At 45.6% G+C, this 21,241-nt stretch overlaps 1 protein-coding gene and 5 non-coding genes across 6 annotated transcripts in view; 3 read left to right on the top strand and 3 right to left on the bottom strand.

Annotated features, from left to right (window-relative positions):
- The first annotated feature begins 6,897 nt into the window (after positions 1-6,897).
- Positions 6,898-6,970, top strand: TRNAR-ACG (transfer RNA arginine (anticodon ACG)). Its single transcript has one exon. It is a non-coding gene; the product is annotated as a tRNA-Arg (tRNA).
- A 1,880-nt stretch (positions 6,971-8,850) lies between these two features.
- TRNAY-GUA (transfer RNA tyrosine (anticodon GUA)) lies at positions 8,851-8,940 on the bottom strand. The gene is given in 2 exon segments: positions 8,851-8,886; positions 8,904-8,940. It is a non-coding gene; the product is annotated as a tRNA-Tyr (tRNA).
- Positions 8,941-9,248: 308 nt separating this feature from the next.
- TRNAR-ACG (transfer RNA arginine (anticodon ACG)) lies at positions 9,249-9,321 on the top strand. Its single transcript has one exon. It is a non-coding gene; the product is annotated as a tRNA-Arg (tRNA).
- A 338-nt stretch (positions 9,322-9,659) lies between these two features.
- On the bottom strand, positions 9,660-9,732 carry TRNAR-ACG (transfer RNA arginine (anticodon ACG)). The gene has a single exon. It is a non-coding gene; the product is annotated as a tRNA-Arg (tRNA).
- A 261-nt stretch (positions 9,733-9,993) lies between these two features.
- On the top strand, positions 9,994-10,083 carry TRNAY-GUA (transfer RNA tyrosine (anticodon GUA)). The gene is given in 2 exon segments: positions 9,994-10,030; positions 10,048-10,083. It is a non-coding gene; the product is annotated as a tRNA-Tyr (tRNA).
- A 3,263-nt stretch (positions 10,084-13,346) lies between these two features.
- The window catches only part of DNAJC5B (DnaJ heat shock protein family (Hsp40) member C5 beta), a 32,956-nt gene continuing 25,061 nt past the window's right edge, over positions 13,347-21,241 (bottom strand). Inside the window, exons 3-4 of the mRNA XM_090138345.1 lie at positions 19,840-20,014; positions 13,347-14,596 (exon numbers count right to left, since the gene is read on the bottom strand). Coding sequence (XP_089994471.1) covers positions 14,502-14,596; positions 19,840-20,014 — 270 coding nt within the window. The 3' untranslated portion in view covers positions 13,347-14,501. The remainder of the gene's footprint in view (positions 14,597-19,839; positions 20,015-21,241) is intronic.

The raw sequence follows: 21,241 nt of genomic DNA, 5'->3' as shown, positions 1-21,241 counted from the left end.
GCCCAGGCAAGGACAAGACTGCACCTCTGGCCCCACCAACTGCTGCATGGGGAGAACCCCAGACACACCTCCCTATCTCCCCTGCAAAACAGCCACTTGAGAACTCCTTGTTGCCCCCACAATGCAATGTCCTAACAAAAAATGATGAAGTGGCTGCCTCCATCTCTGCCACCTGAACATAAGATTTAGATTAAAACGACAATGCAATGCCCCTTTTTCCCCAGTTATACTAACTCTGCCTGTTGTTTTGACTGCAAATATTTGTATTTTTAGCCAGATATTCTAAGGGGGGCAGAGGAAAATCCTATCTCCCTTCCATCCACCCCACCTCCTACCCATAGCAGCGCCGACTGCAAATGGTATCTTGTATTTCATGATTTTATTGCTATCACTGAACATCCCATAATAAATACCAAACCTACCCTTTGATGTACCTGACCTGATGCCTCAAAAGAAAGCCTCTGCAGAGACAAGAGATTTCAAAAGCAATTACCTTCTGATATCTTACCAGACATCTTAGCATGCAACTTATGCATTCATTTTTCACGATAGGCAATGTGCCCATGTGCAATATGATTTTCTAGAAACAACTGGGTGATGGTTGCACACCTCCAGTGAAACAGGGACTACCACAGGAGGTAATGACATCTTCCAAAACGTCCCTTTGCGCACAGGAAATCATCTTCTCTAATTTTCAGTATTCTCAAAGCTCTCAAAATGAGTGAGTCTGAACAGACAGCAGCCTATGCAGTGGAGTAACAAATACAACATTACTGTTCAGCTGCTCCCTCACTCATACATAACTTTGCAGGTCTAAAGGCCCCCAATCCTCTTTTGTGTACCTCAGACCCTCAACACATTACTGCTGCAAAGAGGTCTAAACTTCACATGCAAGGCATAAAATCATGTCCAAACTACTGTGCAGGGCAGAAAGTGCCCTACATGACCATCCATCTAAAAATAGGCCCTCTCCAGGGCTACGGACAAGTTTCACAGATAACAGAGTTGGTTTTCCACACACTGAAATATGTGCTGCAGAAACATGCCCAGAGACACGAACGAAAAGGCTATAAATAAAATGAAACCAGTTAGGAAATGGGAGAATGCAATCCTGCTTCCTCTTGGAGTCGCAGTGACCAAATGCTTTAGTCTTTTAGCACTTTTATAGCCCTTTCCCCTCTCCTTGGCTATAACAGCACTGCATCCCTTAGGAGTCTATAGAAGATCATCACTAAATATCTCCCCCATTACCAGAGGGGAAGGCATGACCGGTTCCTCCCCGGGTTGTTCTTGCATTTCATGGAATTCATAGGAATTGAGCACTGGGTTAATGAAGGATGAGCTAGTGCAGTGATAGTGGGGCTGTCAGGTAGCCCAGACTCAGCAGTAGCTGGGGACCTCCCAAACCTGCCACAATGTAAGGAAAAATAATTGCAGAGTTTCAGCAGTAGAAATTTTGACCAGAGGATAGATTTCATTTCTACTTTGTCCATAACAGCCCATAACTCTGTTGTTAGGAAACAACAGCAATGGTCAATGGGGAAGTGATTTGCGTTTTGCAGCACAGATCTAGCTCCAGCTTCCCAGCTGGCGTCAGCTCATCACTTCACAGAGATACAGCCCTGGTCAGAATCACATTTCTCCCCAGCCCTGGTCCACTCAACATCAGCCTCTCACAGGCTATTTCGGTCTGTTGCCTCCAAGTTCATCTGGCGGAGCAGAGGAGTACAAGCGTTTTTTCTCCAGGATTATCCTTAGGTCTGTAATTCAAAGGAAAGGCTGTTTTTAAGGTTATTCTCAGCATATGACTTCACATCACGTCAAAGACCTGCTCAGACTCTGTACCAGGTCCATCGACTTGTTTACATGTTTTCATCCCTCCTTGTCCTGTTCCTCCAGGACAGAGTAAAGCTTGAGTGCTGGAAGATAAAGGATCGAGGTTTATGCTATTACAGTTACACAAAAATATGTGGTGTGGGAGCAGGAAGGTTTTCAGACAGCAAGGCATCACCAGACTTAGTGGAGCACCTGCTTAGCACATGGACTGTGACAGAGGTGGTACCTCTGTCTGTTAGTCTTTTTTTTTTTCTTCTGTATTTCAATTTTATCTCTGTTTTCCTTTCATGTCTTCCTTTGCCCTGCAAATGCTCTTTTAGATGTACAGCAAAACCAGCATGACTATTCATTTCTGAATGCTGATGCCTTTTTTCTTTGAAAATCAGCTTAGAAGAGCAAGTTCCTCTTTTGGACATTTACCAGCCAAATTCTTTCCCTCACTCCCTCACATGTGTTTCATGTGAGCATGGAAGAACACAATGACAGCAGCTGGCAGAAGTGCCTTCAAACCAGCCAGGAACTGAACGAAAACAATTTAAGCTATGATCAGAGATAGCATCCATTGTGACATTGTGTTCACTGTACCAAGCAGCAGTATATTAGATTAATATTCTTTTAGATTGTTACTTCAAGAACCATCTCAAGCGCATCAGCCTGCATCCGCATGTGGGGTGTTGAGTCCCCATCTCCCACCATACTGCAGTTGTTTCGCTTTCCAGGAGTCAGCCTTTTCAATTCTGGCTGAGAGAAAGCAGAAAAGGAAATGGAAAACAGTGAGTCATTTGGCCACAGAACAAATTAAACTTCTGGTACCTCTTCAAAGGCTTTGACCTTGCTAACAAAGGAGAGCTATGGTGCTTTCGGAATAATTCTCAGTCACTGGTTCAATTCCAGCTCACAAAAGAGAGAGTTTTGGGGTGGGAATCTTGCCCATCACTGGGTTATTTATCAGACCCTCTGGACCAACATTTTGAGGAATGTCAGGAATCAAGCCCAGGGGCTGAACTCCTATTCCATGCTAAATAGCATCCCCAGTTACCTCTGTCATCAGAGGATATCTCGGCCACTCTTATTCTCCAGGTACTCACCTTGTTCTTGCAGCCAACGTGGGGCAGGCATGGCTATCACTGACCTTTCAGTCACTCGAGGGAAGTATAAATGTCCCTTTATCAAGTCAGGTGTCACCCACTCAATTATCAAATAATCTTGAAGAAGGTGACAACTCTCCCACCCTCCCTCTGGTGACTCATGAAATATTCTTTACATTGACCTTCACAGGTTACATCAGACTGGAAATGGAGAAATAAAGCAATTATATACATGGGCCAAAATACATGGGCCAACATACAGAGCACTTCTTCTAGTGATTCTGCTTTAATCCTTCTCCTTACTTTATAGCTAGGAATCATGTCTGGGGGAAATATGGCTGTTTCTGTTCTCCAGCTTGGGCTGCTGTTATCTCCATTCCTCCCCCAGCCTCCCATGCTTCAGAGGTGCATTTACTTTCAGCTTAGTGAGGAAACTGGCACAAGCTGACGGATGGGTATCTCTGCATGGTCCCTGTGATGTCTCTGTAAAACTGGAGGGAGAAAGCTTGCAGAGGGAAATGTAGATATGAAGCTATGAAAAGACACAGCAACATGGTAAGGAACAAGAATGCATGTAGGCACAGCTGTAAGCCCCAGGATGTCTTATATACTGAGTAAGCACCACTCTTATACACCGAATAAGCTCTTATACTACCGATACCCCAAAGCCTTGCAAAACTCTCCTACCTCTTCTACTTTGCAGCGTCACAGCAACCCACTTCCACCCTTCCAGCTCCTTTACCCACTTCCACTAACATAACGGACGGAAAATACACGTTCTGTGCACAGAAGAGCAGTCTGCTGCTCAGGCAGAAACAGCTCTGCTCAATCCTGACCCCAGAACTAACTTGAATCAAGACATTCCCTCCAGAACAAGGCTTGTGAGGCAGACGCATTTTGCCACAGGCCCATAGGAGTAGTGACGGCAGGCAGAGGAGAGGAGAGATTGTTACATTTTTTATAGAACAACCACAAAATAGTAAAAAAGAAAAAAAAAAAAAAAAGAAAAGAAAATTGTAGCTTTTCAGCTTCAAGCCAGTGTCTTTCACATGACAGAACTCTCCCTTAGCCTTTCAGTCAAGGTATTGTTGGCTGGCCAGGTAATGCTAAAGGAATGAAGTCATTCTTATTTTTGCTGAGAAAAAGGGTCAGCGTGTCCCAACCAAATAGGATGAGCTCCATGTGAAATCAGGGGACCTCCCTGGAATGATTTCCTTTTTTTTTTTTTTTAAACAAGGAAATTAGATATGAGAGGCACTTCGTTCCCCCATGAAGAAACGCTTCTTGGTCAACATAGCCTGAAGTATAAGGTGTGGAGGAAAATAGGAGGTAAATAGGCTCCCTGCTCTCTGCTCAGTGTGTCAAGACAGCCTGGAGCAAAATGCCTGGATAGGAGGGAATGGCCTTGCTGATTTAATCTTCAAAGCAAGTAACTGAAGTCTGGTTTTCTCTCATTTCTCCACCTACTTCTTTTTAAAGGTTTATCTGTCTTGACAGCTGTAAGCAAATGTTTTTATTTGCATTTTGTCTTAACCTGTCTTGAATTAAGTATGATTTCAGTGTAATTGGATACTAATGACTCGTTCCTTGCCAAAGGATGTGGTAAATCTCCACATAGAGCTTGGGGCACCTTACAAGTCTCTTAGTTGCCAGCTTGTTCTCCACAACATCCAAAGTATTATTGCATGTGCCCTCCCTCGGCTGCAAGACCCCCCCGCACAAGCAATAGCCAGAAGGTCTCTTCTAGAGATGGGAGAAAGAAAGGCTGTCAGTGAGAATGCGTTGAGATGCAAAACTCAGAAGCTTCTAGGGAGCTGCTGGAGGATTTCTGTGGTGGTAAGAGAACGTGGTTCCTGCTTTATGGGCTGAGCAAGAAGAAAGCTGAAAAACCCCTTCAGTGAGAAAAGAAGCTACAATAGGAAGTTTAGGAGCAGCCACCAAAGTGTAGCTTAGCAGTATGTCAGGCACATGTCCGTCCCTGCCTGCACCGCCCTTTTCATTTCTTACCTGCGTTAATTCCTTTCCCTGGCCACTAGCCTGTGTTCCTTTCTCCGACTCCAGCTTTCTCCAGGCATGACCAAGATTTTGCCTGAGGCCATTATTTTTGGCTGCAGCCCTGTCTGGGCTCTGAGCAAATAGGTGGGATCCAGACATTCTGCCTGGCCTAGCCGGGTGGTGGAGGACATGTCTGACTGCCAAGTGGGAGAGTAACTGTGAGTCCAAGCTACCCAGCTGGGAAAAGGCGCTATTCCTACCTCTACGAACTTCTGTTTGCAATTACATTTTTCCTGTTATTAAATGCCTAGCAGCAATTTAGACATGTTCACACCCTTTCATTCACTTTGTGGTTTTCCATGATTAACCCAGGGGAATAAAAGTTAAACCCATCTGCAGAAGAAGAGCTATTTGCAAGTCTCTGCTTATGAAGGGGCTACTCAGCTCCCTGCAATGGCCTGAGGCAAATTATGAGGAATCTGTCCTCATCTTCTCCGCCCATCTTACTAACACCTGCAAAACACAAGGAGAGCAAGAAGGAAAACAGAAAGAAGACAGAGATAACAGATTGAAAGTAAAGTGTCTGCGGAGGCCTCAGTGGCTCACCTGCTGGATACCTTCTCCACTTTTTGTGCTTATTCCCTGGGCTGCCCAGCTACCCTCCTCCCAGTATATGTCTTCTGCTTTGTCATCTCAGCATGACCTCCTGTTTCACAAGCAACTGCAAGCAGCTGAGCTGCTCTAGCCACTGGGGTTGGGGAGCCCCTGCTTCTCTCTTCTTTGCACCACCACTGGCTGCAAGGTGTGGCCCTCCTGTTTGCACCAACTGAGCTGATTCACCTCTCTCGCCTGTGGGAAATTATGCACTTTGCTAAATTATCAAATTGACTTAGATCCTGGAAGTGTCCACAGACAACTAGAGCGGGGACAATCTGAATTGCTTGGCTTTGTGCAGTGGAGGTGAAGCAATGTCTTCTACTTTGAATCAAGAAAGTGCTAGAGTGGCCTGTACTCTTGTTTGCTATCCAGAGCATAGTATGTTCAGTATCCCACAAGATGTCCATAACTTGAAGGAACATTCACAAGCAAGTCAAGCCTTTTTTGCAGAGAAACTATGTCTTCTCACCATCTGCTTGTGTGTCCAGGGCCACAGGAGAGGACCTGTGGCTGAGCAGAGAGCCTTCATCCATGTTCACTCATAGTCTAGAGCAATGTTTGCACCCAAAACCACATCCCTGCACTGGAGCCTGTTCAGGAATTATCCAAAGTGAAAGATGAAACTAAACCAGCTCGTTCTTATCAACTGGGCTAGAGACTTGCTCTAACTTTGCTGTGGCACCACGCAAAGCACAGCAACACAACGCACAGGGTTCTCTGCTCACGGCAGCAACCTGACAAAACCACCACTGCTGAGGGAGGGACAGCAGCCATGTGTGTTCACATGACTAATGTCTGTCTCGAGAAGCTACCGGCACTTTCCCTGGCAGTAGATGGTGTGAATCTCACCCTGCTCCCACGGAATGGAAAGAAGAGCCATTCATGTCTTACCATGTTCCAAAATGTCCAGCGCTTGCTAACTCTTTGCCTAATTAAGCTAAAGCTAAATACCACACAGAGCCTGTTTTCAGCAGCTGGGCTCTCTCCAGAACAGGCCTGTTTATGTCAGCCTGGTTGGACAACTGTAGAGAAAGTAACCAAAGAGCACCCAGAGGCTGTCACAGGAGGGCTGCCAGCAGCTCACCCACACCCAGTCTGCTACTAGTGCAGGCAGAAAGCGTCCCCTCGGAGTTCTGAGGCTAAGTCCAAAATGTTATTAAACTCCGAAGGGATCCTCATCTCTCCCTGGGCTCTCTCCACCCCGAGCTGGCGAGCATCACTTTCCCCTCAGTGATGGGAACACAGGGACCCCAAGGCTGGTTATTGCGGCACCTCGCCCCGCCCCGCGACCCAACATCGCCCGTGCTGCCGCCGCCGCCCGGGGCCAGTGGCGCAATGGATAACGCGTCTGACTACGGATCAGAAGATTGTAGGTTCGACTCCTGCCTGGCTCGTTGGATTTTTTTTTAAATATATTTTATTTTTTATTATTATTATTATTATTATTATTATTATTATTATTATTATTATTATTATTATTATTATTATTATTATTATTATTATTATTATTATTATTTTTCTCCGCCAGACCAAGAGGAGCACCCAACCCAGTACTGGCTGGTCATGCAAGCTGCCTGCTGCCACTGGTCCTTTCCCACTCAGATACCTAAATGAAGTGCTTACTAAGCTTCTCTACTATCCCAACACTAGATACACAGTTATTTAAACACAAGCACATCCTAGACAACTGGAAAGCTAAGCCAACCAATTATATTAATGGATTAATTTAATATGAATATAGCTAGAGAGGCTGAAATCATCACAGAATCATTAAGGTTGGAAAAGACCTCTTAAAGCATCGAGTCCAACCATCAACCCATCCCCACCATGCCCACTAACCATGTTTGTGAACGCCACATCCACATGTTTTCTTAACACCTCCAGCGACAGTGACTCCACCACCACCCTGGGGCAGCCTGTGCCAGTTCCTCAGCCTCTTTCTTTTGCAAGTCCTGAGGTCAATGCATACTTCTTTTCTGTTTTTTGTTTGTTTGTTTTTTGAGGTTCGGGGGTGCTCATTTCCTCTTTGTTTTTCTTTCCTGGCTTTCATTCCAATGAACACTTATTTATTTATTTATCTTCCTCCACCTTGCACTTCATTACAGATAACATACAGTTACACAGAAAAGCATTTGTATCTATACTTCTTGAACAGGAGAGAAAAAGCGTCTGGCCTCAATCTGGCCAGCTTGCAAGATGTAGAAGAGATGAGATTCTGAGTGTGCTTTTATTTTGTGCACTACCCTCTAGAAATAGGAACAAGAGGAAGTGCCAAATGAGTAAAAAAGAATGCAAGAGTTTGTATGAACTTCTGCAAGAAGTAAGGGGCAAAGAGATTTATGTACAAAAAAAGGTGAATCTTCATCATGAAAGACTGATCTTATGGGCCTAGGTGGAATTGGTGCCCTGTCACTGGAGAGTAGCAAAGGAATGTTTCAGGATTGTAAATTCAGATCTGACTGTTGGTGTGTGCTGGCGTGTAAGATGATGGACACTGAAGGAAATGGATGTCTCCCCTCATTCTCTGCTCTCCAGATGCCCCCATTCCTCTGCTTTCCTCCTAGATTCTTCTTAAGAGGGGTGTACTTGCACCATGCTGTAAAGAAAAAGGAGAAGATGTGCTTACATAAAAAAGTACACCTAAAAATGTGAGTACCTAAAAATGTACTAATTAACAGAGTCCTTATCTGGGGCCAGTGGTTCAACGCATACAGTGTTTAACTTCATACTACAAGCCTGGAGGTTTGACTCTGGCTGAGCTTGATCTGTCTGTCTCCTGACTGACAATTTTCCTGCCTTTCTTATTTCCACAGGTAGCAGGCCTTCTTTGCACTTGTATCTGAAAAGCACTCTCTCACATGGAGAACATTCATTCCGGGTTCTTTTGAAGGAGAAAACTGCCTTTCTTCCCCTACAATGCAGACAGTCGGTTGCCTCGAGACACGCATCCTCTTTCTCAGCCAGGAGTCCCTGCCAAGTGTGTTCTTCTGCACACTTGTAGTAATGAGAAGACATGAAGGAAAAGAGGATAAAGGACAGCAATACAATAGAACATAAGACGGGGGGAAAAAAGCAGAATATGAGTGCTTTATTATTCAGCACATGCCAAGCAAGCACACCACCACGTGTATAATGGGTCCCTGGCAGGGAGCAAGCACTCGGCTGGCCTGAAGCAAGGCCCTTTTAAGCCGCAGTCAGCTTCTGACGGGTAACAGCTGTGGGAATGAAAGAATCAAAAAACTCTCCCCAAAAAGTAGGAAAAGTCATTGCCGTCTCCTTCGAGCCGGAATCGAACCAGCGACCTAAGGATTCCCGCAGGGAGCGCCACTACAGTCCTCCGCTCTACCAGCTGAGCTATCGAAGGGACTTGCGTAGCGCGGGCCCGCGGCCGCCCAAGGTCCCGCCCCTCCCTGCGCGTCGTGCTGAGCATGCGCATTCTGCAGGCAGCGGGCCTGCGCATGCGCACGGCGGGGATGCCTCTCATAGCTGGCGGATGTGCGCGTGCCGGAGGGGCGGGTTGGCGGTGCCACGCGGTCCTCACGCCTCTGTCCCCGTTCCGCGGCACTGTGCGGGGTGCAGCGTGCGGCCTGGCGCCCCTGCGTACTGCTGCAACGCTGGGACTATCCGAGCAGCTCGCTGAGTGGGCGGCGGCTCGCAATGGGTTTTCGTGCGGGGCCAGTGGCGCAATGGATAACGCGTCTGACTACGGATCAGAAGATTGTAGGTTCGACTCCTGCCTGGCTCGCTTTGTTTTGGCGCTGCGTCGTGCCCAGGTGACTGCGGAACAGGTGGCTGAGCCTTCGGCGGTCTCTCCCGAATGGGCAGCAAAACCCTCCTTGCTTGTGCGGGGTTGGGACCGCAGCACCGTTTGACACTGCTAAGAAAAGCAAGCAAAAAAAAACCCAATTTTTTCCTACTTAAATACACAACTCCCAAATTAGGAAGTACCAGAACACGGCTGCCGGTGAGTGCGCTACGGAGTTTGGGAGACAGTTCTCCGCTGGGCGCGCACCGGTACTAAGAAATGAGTTCGTGTTAACAGAAACCAGCTCTACGTGTGCGAGTAAGGGAGAGGAAAAAATACGAGCCAGGCAGGAGTCGAACCTACAATCTTCTGATCCGTAGTCAGACGCGTTATCCATTGCGCCACTGGCCCGACACTTAAACTTCTTCCTCACTACAGCCTAGAGCCCACCACCCCGGACGCCTGGGCTGCCGCCTTCCTTCTTCACCACCTCATCTGTGCAGCTTCGGCACGTGCTGCATCTCCTCGCTCTCCCGCCAGCCCCTGCCCCACGGCACCACGAACGCAGGTTCCGGCCAGTTCCCTCAACAGAAGCTTGGCGCACTACGCATGCGCCACTGAGCCGCCGCTTAGTACGTTGATCCATTGTACTGGAGCACCAACCGACAAGTCCCTTCGATAGCTCAGCTGGTAGAGCGGAGGACTGTAGTGGCGCTCCCTGCGGGAATCCTTAGGTCGCTGGTTCGATTCCGGCTCGAAGGAGACGGCAATATTTTTTTCCTTCCCTCTCAGTACGTGAAACCATGCGCTGTCCCTCCTACACCACAATTATAACCGGCTCTCCCGAAAAAGTACTTGTAACTAATTACTCTTTAAGCAGCTGCCGGTTCTTTGTTTTTCTCTAACAGACCCGCCCGCTCTGTAAACCCAGCCTCCCAAAGGCTTGCTGCGACACTCTGACCATCGGCAGCACTGGGAAACGAGACGTGTGCTTGCTCCAGTTGACCACAAACACTCCCAAAGCAAGTAGTGGCTTGCTCTGAGAACACCTGTTGGGATTGCCTCGGTTAATCAGGATGTTGAAGTGGACGTTGAAGCTCTGAGAACTTTTCTCAGAACCTCCTCTGCCCCAAACATTCTGACTCTGTTTTTCAAGCACACGGAAGCACCTTGGTGTTTCCATGCAGTAAGACATTGGTTCCATACTCAGTCAGGTGCATCCCAGTGCACGGTGACACCCTGCCCACCTCTCAGAACCATTAAAGTTGGAAAAGACCTCTAAGATCATCTAGTCCAACCATCAGCCCATCCCCTCCATGCCCTCTAAGCACGTCCCTCAGTGCCACATCTACGTGTCTCCTGAGCACCTCCAGGGACAGTGATGCCATCACTTCCGTGGGCAGCCTGTGCCACTGCATTGCCACTGCTGAGAATAATTTGTTACTAATATCCAACCTGAACCTCCCCAGGTGCAACCAAAGGCCGTTACCTCTCATCCTAATGCAGTTACATGGAAGAAGAGGCTGACCCCCCATCTCCCCACAGTCTCCTTTCAAGCAGTTGTAGAGAGCAATGAGGTCCCCTCTAAACCTCCCCTTCTCCAGAATGAACAATCCCAGCTCTCTTAGCTGCTCCCTATAAAACTTGTGCAGATAGCTTCAGTGCCCTTCTCTGGACATGTCCTGCAAACAGCCAATGGTGTGGTTGCATGTGATGCTTGACCAGGGACAGTATTCCCAAGTTCTGCACATCTCCATATATTTTTAAAAATGATTTTATTTATTAAAAAAAAAAAAAAAAGCAAAAATGCAATTTTTAAAAAAACTGAAATCATCCCCATATTCTAGGTATTAATCCTTAGGGAAGGAAAGCAATGAAATGGAATGTGCTAATGTTTGATGTGTGTTGGATTAAGCAGAGGGGTTTACTGTACAAGGACTGCTCTGAAAGTAATGGCCCACAGCATTAGAGACAGATGTTTGTGGTCAGACAGTAGAGGTTTAACCTTCCTGCCAGTGTTCATTACATTTTGTTGCTGTTAGTCCTAAACCTGCTAAGATTTCTTCCATTCTGCATTTTGAGTGAATCTGGGTATGCGTTAATACTCAAGCACTCAAAAAGATAGATCTTATAGAATACCTCCAGACAAAGCTGCTGCTCCTCATCTATTTTTCAAATGCTCGAGCTTCTGTGGTCACAGAGGCTGGATACCATCTTAGTGGGAAGCGCTCCTGTCTTGCACCAGGCCCAGATTATCTGTCACTCTGTGCTGACTCTTGGACAGATGCAGAATCCCCCATTGAGCTCCCAGCCCCAGGGAGCTACAGGAGCTCTGCCACAGTCTCCAGCAGTAGCATGGACCCTTATGCCAGCAAAACTGTTGCACTGCACCACTTCAACCCCCTGCTGAACTTTTAGACAAGCATCCTACATTGTGTAAAGGATGCTTTTGCAGTGTGTGGCTCCACTCCTGGCTGCTTTACATAGATCTGCCGCAATCCAAGACCCTGTTCCTTTTCAGGGAAATCCTGAGCTGCAGCTTGTCTGGTTGCAAGGCCTTTCTTTTGGACAGCAGTCTCAGAGGCTGCTTCATCGGTTACTGCAGTGAAGCTGTTGATGGTTTGGAAAAGTAAAGGGAGCGCTGCAATTTGTATGTGCAAGCTTTATTAGTCAGAGGGTTTGACAGGAAAGGTAGGCTGGAATACATTGCACTTTACATCTAAAGAAAAGCAGCACAATAGAACAAAAAATGGAGGAACTGTACATTTTGAGAAAATTAATGGGTGTGCAACTGAATGTTACATAGAAACAGATCATGTAAGCACAGCTGTGTTCCCTTTAGCAGCTTTTTTGAAAAGCAAAACAAACAAGTGAATCCACATGGAACAGCTGAATCCTGAAATCCTTATTTGTCCTTTCTCCACATGTCCTCAAAACGGCCGATCCTGACAGCAGGGAGAGTGGCAAATGCTCTGCTACCTGAAATCTACCTTGTCTTTTTGAAGCCAAACTGTGGGTTCAGGTTTTGAAGCTATAAATCCAGAGGAACCCACTCAGAGGCTCAGCCAATGGTTTGTTTGGAGTTTTTGGCTGTCTTAGATAATACATTTTGTGGTTCTTCTGTTCAGATCCTCATGTCAGTAAAAGGGCTTTGCAAACATGCAGCAGCTCGCTTGTATTTGCATCACTCTGCGAGTCATAAATCTTTCCCAAGCAAAATCTCTTATTTAGAAAGAGTGAATGAGAACCACATGACTTACGGTACTTCTCCAGCCCATGGAAATCATTTCCTTGATTTCAGTAAGCTTAGGATCTGGCACGTACACTGGGGTCCTGAGGGCCATCAAGGGTGTTGTCTGTGAATAAAATTGCCATGATGCTTTTACTAATCTGGGATTTACCCCTCTTTCCCTGGCTTCAGGCCTGATCTGTGGCTGTTGGTGAACTGAGGCTGCTTCCATGGGAGCAGGACGAGGGACTTCACAGGTAGAAGATTTCCTTGAGGACAGTGTGAGCATCAGGTGGCCCCAGTGCCCCTGCCTGGAGAACAGACGTACTCTGAACTAGAGTTGATGGATTTTTAAATATCCATGCATTGTGGGAATTTTAAAGAAATGTTGAAAGTAGTACTTCTTGACTTGGAGTGATTGCTAGTGCTATGAAACACACTCTTGTCTCATAAATTTAGCTGCCGCTACATGACATTTGATGTGAAAGGTGAGAATAGAAGGAAGACAATAATGTTTCACAACCACAGAATCCAATTTTAAAGAAGAGAATAGATTTTTGACTAGCTATACGTTGACTGGTCTCTATATTTAGTGGTACATTACTTCCCCCTTTGGGCCACAGCACTGTGATTAGAGGAACAAAAATAGCAAATGTAGAGAACTGACAGTGATTGATGTAACATGATCAATAAAGTGAAATTCATCTGTCTAAGCCTTAAACTATTGTGTTAAATGAGAGAAGTTCTAAGTTTAAGATCTCAGAGTTTCTTCTTTATCTCTTACAAATTAGGGGTCTCATTTCTCTATGCTTGCTTTAGCTGTACCCACATGTAACTCCACTGATTTGCACAGTGGTATACACCTGATTCATTTTTCAGAACTGCACAGGCATCACATTTTTGCTCAAAACTGAGTGTTTTGTGTTCTCAAGGTTATCACTGTCAGTGTGCTTCTCATCCCTACTTCTTTATTTAAAGCCATGCAATATGTTCTTAAAGCCCCTGTGCTGGGGCAGAGAGGACGACCCAGGCTCACCTAAGGACAAACACTGTGAGGAGGATGCTTGCTCCTCTGCCCTTCCAAGTCCTCACTGTCCCACAAGGCAGCACACGGGCATGGATGCCATCCCAGTGCCAGCAGGGTGGTGTGGACAGTGGCCAGGGCACCGTGCAGTGAGCAAGGCCGCAAAAAGCTCTTGGCTGGGTATCAACTTCCAGCACACTGCAGCTGCGAATGGAAAAGCTGAGGCTGCACAGCATGAGCAGCAGACCTATCCATGCAGGAATGGGAAAGCTTTGTGATGGTGGTGGGGATATGAGAGCCCAGGGCCAGCAACCCTCTCCCTGAGGTGTTTGCAGATTATACAGGCGTGGTCTGCACGTGTGCAGGAGAACACAGAGCCTACACGCATATCATGCTGGTTGTTGCTTCTGGGTTTGGAGTCATCTGCCTTGTTACCACCACCTAAATGACCCTAGAGCACATCACCCTGGCTCAGATTTCCAGTTGCCAGAATTGGGTTGATATCACTAAGGTGTTGCCTGCTTCCCAGAGAGTGTTTCCACTTTGCAAAGTTGCCAGGAAATCTTCCCCAGGGCACAGAGAGATGGGGCTGGTGTGGCTGGAGAGGGCTCAGGACCGTGTCTGGGAAGTGAAACCCCAGCTGAGGGTGGGGAGAAAAGCAGTTGCACCAAGGTGAGCACTGCAGAGGGAAGATGGTGCCAAGAGGGCAGTCTGAACCAGTGAGAGCTCTGCACTGGCTGTAGGCATCTCTTTGCAGAGAGTAGATCTGAAACTACTTGAAGTGGCCTAGAGGGAGATTCTGCCTGGACGGGAAATTACTCTGAGGTTACTCTTGGTTAGTTACAGGAACAGGCTGCAGAGCTTGTCACACGTTTTTCCTTGCTGTGACACTCTCTGGGAAGCACCACCAGGCCGTGTGTGCCGGCTCTAGGAGTCTGTGCGGTAGCTCCGATGGCTGTCCCCTATGAGCTGCGTCTTTTCAGTTGCATTTGTCGGCTGAAGCACAATAGGAGTTTCTCCATCTAAACAGAGGAAGGAGACAAAAATTACTCGAAGAATCTTTCACTTGCTGCCAAAGTCAGACTTCTTTTTGGCACCACAACATTTCATCTGCTGTCCTGGCTTACGGCTTAATCTTGGCTTCAGAGACTGCTGTGTGCCTGCTGAAGAGACAGTGATGTTCACACCGTGTCCACAGATGCTCTTACACCTTGTCCAGGCATAACAGCAGATTTCAGAGTGGCTATTGCTACTGTTATTAAACTGGGCAATGTTTTACCTGGTGCTGTGTGGAGGTTGGCAGATAAGGGTCCCTGCCTGTTCCAGTCGCAAGTGCTTGTTCCTGCAAATTCGGAACACACAGCGCTGCTGTGAGTCAGCAAGCACTGACCTTGGCAGCGTGTGCAGGAGTGGGCCAGGAATGAGTCTTGAGGAAGACAAAGTTAAAAGTGAAGCAAAAAGAGAGTCAAAAGGAAAAAAAAAAAAAAGTGTGAGCAGTAATGTGCTTAAGAGTGAAGAAATCAGACATTCTGAAAGCCAGCAAGCTATATAAAAATGTTAAATTGCATTCTGAAGTCCTATGTAATATATTTTCAATAAGATTTTGAGAACTATTGTTTTGATGAGTCTGGAACTGCCAGAAACTCATACGATCACTCTATGACTTCTTAGTACTTTGTGCTTTCTCATTCCATTCAGTTATACGCTTGGTTTCCCAATATATCTGTAAAAAAATACATTTGTTGCAAAGTAGAGAGAAGCTCAGACCTTGCAAAGTTCCCCAATGGCTGTTTGTTCACTCTGATGATGAACAACATTTATCTGCCTTTCTCTTGGGCTTCTTTCCAATCCACCTTTTTTGGGGGAGGAGGCTGCTTGTGTCTCAGAGAGTGCCTCTTAAGGATTCAGCAATTTTGATGACGGTGCTTTCATATGAAAATCTCTGCGCTCTCTCTTGAAATTAACACAGGGTTCAGAGTAATTGAATAGAAATTATGACTTTTTTCCCCCATATGATGGAGTGCTTAGGAAAAAAATCATAATCTGACATTTCCTCTTGTTTACATGGCAGTCGATGGGATGAATCATGGGCAGAAGATGTAATGTACAGAAGTAACTTAACCCAGAGCAGGAACCTAATGGCATGCCATACGGCTTCCCCTCAGTGCGGGCAGAACTGCTTTGACTCCTACAATGTGAAAGGCAAGGATGATTAAATGCTGAGCAGCTTCTCTGTATGGGCAATTCCTAATTTAGACACAAGGACAAAGACAGACATGTTTCATAACTTCTAAAAGTACATGAGTAATTAATTCTTAGAGCTCAGTGCGGGTTATCATTAGTTTGGCAGTTCCAATCCATTTTTAAGTTGCTATGTATTTTCCAGCCTTCCGAGCAGCGCTCACTCCCACCCTCTGCTGCCTCCAAGTTGTTCATTTCTTGGAAGATCATTTATGGAGGGCTGGGACCAGCAGTTAATGTTGCTGTAATATCCAGATGTGCAACAAGGGAACAGAACCCGCTGCAAATATGTTGTGTTGCTTCCAGTTGCTCCGTGGACAGTCCTGAGCTGACACCTTCCATAAATATTTTGCTGCCTGCACCTTTCTAAGATGTATGGTGCTTTTTATCAGAGCGGGGACCTCTGGCATGATAAATTGAACAAATATAGCTTGCTAATGGAGAGCTGCAGAATGGAGGTGCAGCAGAATTCACAGTTTAAACTGCTTTCTATAGATAGCTCTAGCTCACTGTTCGCCTACATTGGTATCATATGGAGTGCGGAGGAGACAATGAAGTGCTAAAAACTTATTGCTTCTGAGTTGTGAAATTATTTTGTTACTCAAGTTCTTTTTCCTTTTTTCTTCTTTTCTCTTGGATTTCATTTTCTGTAAAGTGAAAGTTGGTCTAGAAATGTCGTGTGGTGATAAAGAAACAAGAGAGGAGAGCAAACCTGACAAACAGTTTGAGTGCATCACTGAAGCACCAAGGCAATCCAAATTCAAACATCATCTCACCTGGCGCCAGAAAAATCAGCAAAAGGGTTGCCGTCAATAGGAGCAAAATCTGGCAACCTGCAGTGTGTGTGCATCTGAAAATAAATAAACATCACACGCCCACACTGCAGACATGTGCATGACGCTTCCCTGTGCCAGCATCAAAGGATCTCGGGTCATCTGTAAAACTGTGGTGTGATACAGGTTACTGTACTTGATGCTTTTTTAATGTCATGTCTAAACCTCCACTCCCAGAATGGGAGCATATTGCTTTTTCTGAGCAGAATGGCTGGCTTCAAGCAGCTCCCACTGAGCACAGCAAGAACTGGTGGATTTGCTCTCAGAGGATTTTAGTATCAGGAATTGTGATGCCTTACCGCTGTTGCCTTCCTCAGAAAAGCAAAGAATGACTATCAAGTATTTGGGTACAACAAAGTTTAGCCTTAGTTTTAGAATCCACATTTTGACCTCAGTAAGAAAAGTGCTGGCTAGTCATAATATATACACTGGGTACAGCGGGAAGCAAAGAAATTAATCACTAGCCAGAGTGCTCAGTCTGTGGGCAGAGGGCATGTGAAGAATTTGGATTCTTGTATCATTTCCTCTTCCAAAATGAAATCTGCTGCAGGAGTGATTACATTTGCTTCTGAATTACCTATGGGAACATTTCTAATCATTACATAAAGGATGTATTCATTTCTCTGGCTCAAAATTTGAAGATGTCTACTGGAAAAGCCCAATCTGTGCCATTCTGCACCTGAATCCTTTTGACCAGCATCCCTAAATTCTGGCTGGGGAAAGAGGGAAAGGAAGTACAGTTAAAGCCAGTTAAACCAGTTATCCTTCATTTTTCTAATTCATAGAATCATAGAATCATAGGATGGCCTGGGTTGAAAAGCACCACAATGATCATTTAATTTCAACCCACTGCTATGTGCAGGGTCGCCAACCACCAGACCAGGCTTCCCAGAGCCACATCCAGCCTGGCCTTGAATGCCTCCAGGGATGGGGCACCCACAACCTCCTTGGGCAACCTGTTCCAGTGTGTCATCACCCTCTGGGTGAAAAACTTCCTCTTAATATCTAACTTAAATGTCCCCTGTCTCTGTTTAAAACCATTCCCCCTTGTCCTATCACTATACACCCTCATAAACAGATGTACCCCCTCCTGTTTATACGCTCCTTTCAAATATTGGAAGGCCACAATGAGGTCTCCCCATCTATTTTTCTATCAGTTGCAGAAAAGATGCTCATATCATCCTCTGCCATGAAGTTTTTCCTTTTATCCTTGATTTGTTGTTTTCTTTTTCATCTAACTCTAAAATGTTTAGAATTCTACTCTAATTAAGCAAGCTGGTTTTGATGGGCAAGAAAATGTAGCAAGACTGAAGAGAAGTCTAGGGAAGACAGAAATAATTAGACTTCTTCAGGCCCTACCTATACACTTAATGTTGTCTTCAATTGCTTAAAACATAGTGATACTTTGCAAAACATGCACTCTTTTTTTAAAATGGGTATTTTGGTGAGACTTGATGGGAATAAAGGGATGGGAAGATGGCATAAAATTGCAGAACTTGTGTCAATAAACATCACCAGTGCCAAAAGGAGAGACCATTTTTTCTGACTCTGGGGAAATTGGTCCTGGATTTTTGGATTTTGGGGGACAGCAAAATGCCTGCCAAATTAAAAATAAAAATAAAAAAAGAGAGACTTGTATGTTGTCATAGATTCATAATAGATTCACAAGTATCAAGACTAATTTTATGTTTGCAGTTCTCAGGTGAGATAACAGATTCATAGAATTGTTTGTGTTAGAAGGGACCTTTAATGGTCATCTAGTCCAACTTCCCTGCAATGAACAGGGATATCTACAGCTATATAAGGCTGCTCAGAGCCCCATCCAGCCTGACTTTGAATGTCTCACTCTTAATGTCTTACACTACATTGTATTTATATAAAGTAATAGATTATGTTTATAAATGTTCCGCTCATTTTTTAGGGGGCCTTTGCACTGAGTGGCCAAGTATGATCAATTTTTAAGCTGGCTATATTTATTGTGATATGCCTGTACGCCAAACCAATTTAAAAACAACATTCATTGACATATTAGTTATATAAATAGCATTTGTTTCAATAAGGGTTTTGTGACATATTTATGGAAGGGTATATTGGTGTGAAAAGGGAGGGAAAAACTCTTCCTGTTAAGGAAATGCGACATTTGCAGTTGCATTATGCTAATTTAAGCATAATAAACATAAGAATATAACAGCATAAGGCCTTCGATAATGATGGAAGCAAACAAGGGTGAGCTGACTGCTTAGTTCTTTCCACAAAAAAAAAACCAAAAAAAACATAATATTAATCATGGTTAATATAAATTTGCAACTGAGCAAAGGCAAAACTGGCCAGACAAAACTCTGTCTCATTTCAACAGACAAGAATAGGGCTCTTGGATCAAAATATATAACTAGTGCCAAATAGGAAATCACCATCACCATTTTTTGATAAAGCCAAAACCTACATGTGTAGACTGGGGTGTGCCAGCAAAGAGAGCGACAAGCTGTGAAGGGGTCCTGCTGCCTCAAGCCTATGCTTTGAGTTTTTGTTAGTGTAAGGCATAGCAGGGAGTTAAGTTGGTGAGAGCAACTCACTTCTTAGAGAGGATTAGTTTTTATCTGGATTGTATCCAAGATTTGGCTCTTGGTGACACAGCATAATTGCTACTACCAGTGCAGAAGACAGAGGGCAGTTTGGGATAGAAGGGGGCAGTTCCCATTCAGCCATTCTTAGGCTGCTGCACAACCTCACTGTTGGAAGCTCTGCTTCTTTTCTTTAAGCCTTTTCTTGAATGGGTTGGCCCATGTCAGTAAGCAATGGATTTTACCTGAATGAAAACTGGATGTGCTAATTCAGGCAGGTGAGATGTGGCAAGCACTCGCCCAGGCAGAGCCTGATGCATACATGCAGAATCTAGGATATGAAACAACAAGCGTATGTGAGTTAGAGGGTGAACAACTCTTCAGATGAGCCCTGAGACTTCTAATGTTTGTGTCTAATGGGAGTTAGAGGAAATATTTAGTTATTGCTGCCACGTTTAGGTTTTCATTAACATGCAACTTGAGAAGTTCATCTGGTCATGGTGTTAGCTGGAGAGAACTGGCACATCTCCATCCAGGTCTGGAACCAGCCTGAACATCACAAGCAGAACGTCTGGACTACAGGCTCTGCAGACTGTTCTGAACAGCTTTGCTGCACATTAAGCCACACACCTCTTTCCATGTCGTTCTTAATTTGCTCTTCCAAGTCTTCTGGAGACACACAGAACTCCTGTTCTTCCCCTTCGGGTGCTTTGGGTTTGCACTTTCCACAGCAGCAGTTGAAGCAGCAGCAGAGGCAGCAGCAGAAGTAGCAGCCCGTCAGGAGGCCACAGACTGCAAACAGACCCTGGGTTAAAGACAGGGGGAGGAAAACTCCATGAGCAACGACCTTCCTGTGGCAGCCTCTGCAGAGAGGCTCATCAAAAGAGCTCAGGCTCCCACGTGCTTGGCACTCCGAGGAGTCCAGCAACTGGGCAGGGGTCTTAAGTAAGGACCAGACCTTCCCGAGCCCTCCTCACCCACCAGCTCCTATGTGATGCTCAGGATCACATCAGTCACCAACCAACAGGTCCCCGCATGCCCAACTCCTCAAAGTCTGTCTTCAGCTGGCGGCCTTCGGAAAACACCTCCAGGCAGTATGCAAAACCGCACCCACCTTAAAATGACTCATTTCCATCTTAAAAATGACTCATTTGCCCAAGCTCTTTTTCTCAAACGCTTATTTACTGGCAGGTTCTTGTCAATAACAAAGCCAAGAGAAAAAGAAGCAAAGACCCAGCTGCATCCCACATAACTTTAGGCACTAAACTAAGGCATCTAAATTAGGACTGTAGTCTCCATGGGCTTCCCACGTAGGTGATGGAAAGTTAAAAACTCTTCCAGAGGGTGATTCAGCCCTGGGAGGACTTGAGTTGCCCATTGGAGGTTTTTCTTTCTCCTATTTAGCCTGCGCAGGAGCGGAGGTTACAGCTCCTAAATTAGACTTTTTGGGCTGTGGGTTCTTGATCTGGGAACTTTGGCAACAAGAAGTTCTCACCAGCATCGACTGGATCACTCTTGTCCCTGGTGCAAAAGTGTCACAAAGTGTGAAGGCTTTAGCAGAGCCAGCATGGCTCCTAGAGGCCGAGAGCAGTGATCTCAGCCAGATCTCTCAGCCAGTTTTCTTCCTGCAGATCAGGTCGCTGTCTGGGTTTCCAGCACAACTCCACAAATACTTGTGCTCCACAACTCCACTGAGTGCCGTATGGCGGTGGTGGGACAGGGGCTGCAGGAGGGGAGCCTGTAGGATGGCACTGATTTCTGGTGTTCCGTGCATGTGCCCAGACCTGAGCAAGGGGTTTGTGGCTAAGAAGCCTCATGTCTTCATGGACATGGTAATATAAGAAAAGCAGAGCCAGTGATGTTCTTGAAAAGGGAATTATAGCTGATATGTGGAATGTGCTTGTATAAAGACAGAACACCTTTGTGGCCACCAGATATGTATGAGTTAGCTTCGAGGTATGTCCAAGCTTTAGTGTTATAGACATCCAGGCTGTCCTTTACTACATACAGTTTGACTTACATGCTCTTGCAA

This window comes from Phasianus colchicus, chromosome 3, assembly GCF_987193195.1.
Source record: "Phasianus colchicus chromosome 3, bPhaCol1.hap1.1, whole genome shotgun sequence".
Lineage (NCBI taxonomy): Eukaryota > Metazoa > Chordata > Aves > Galliformes > Phasianidae > Phasianus > Phasianus colchicus.
The sequence above is the reverse complement of the archived record's forward strand: the minus strand, read 5'-3'. Positions and strand labels throughout refer to the sequence as shown.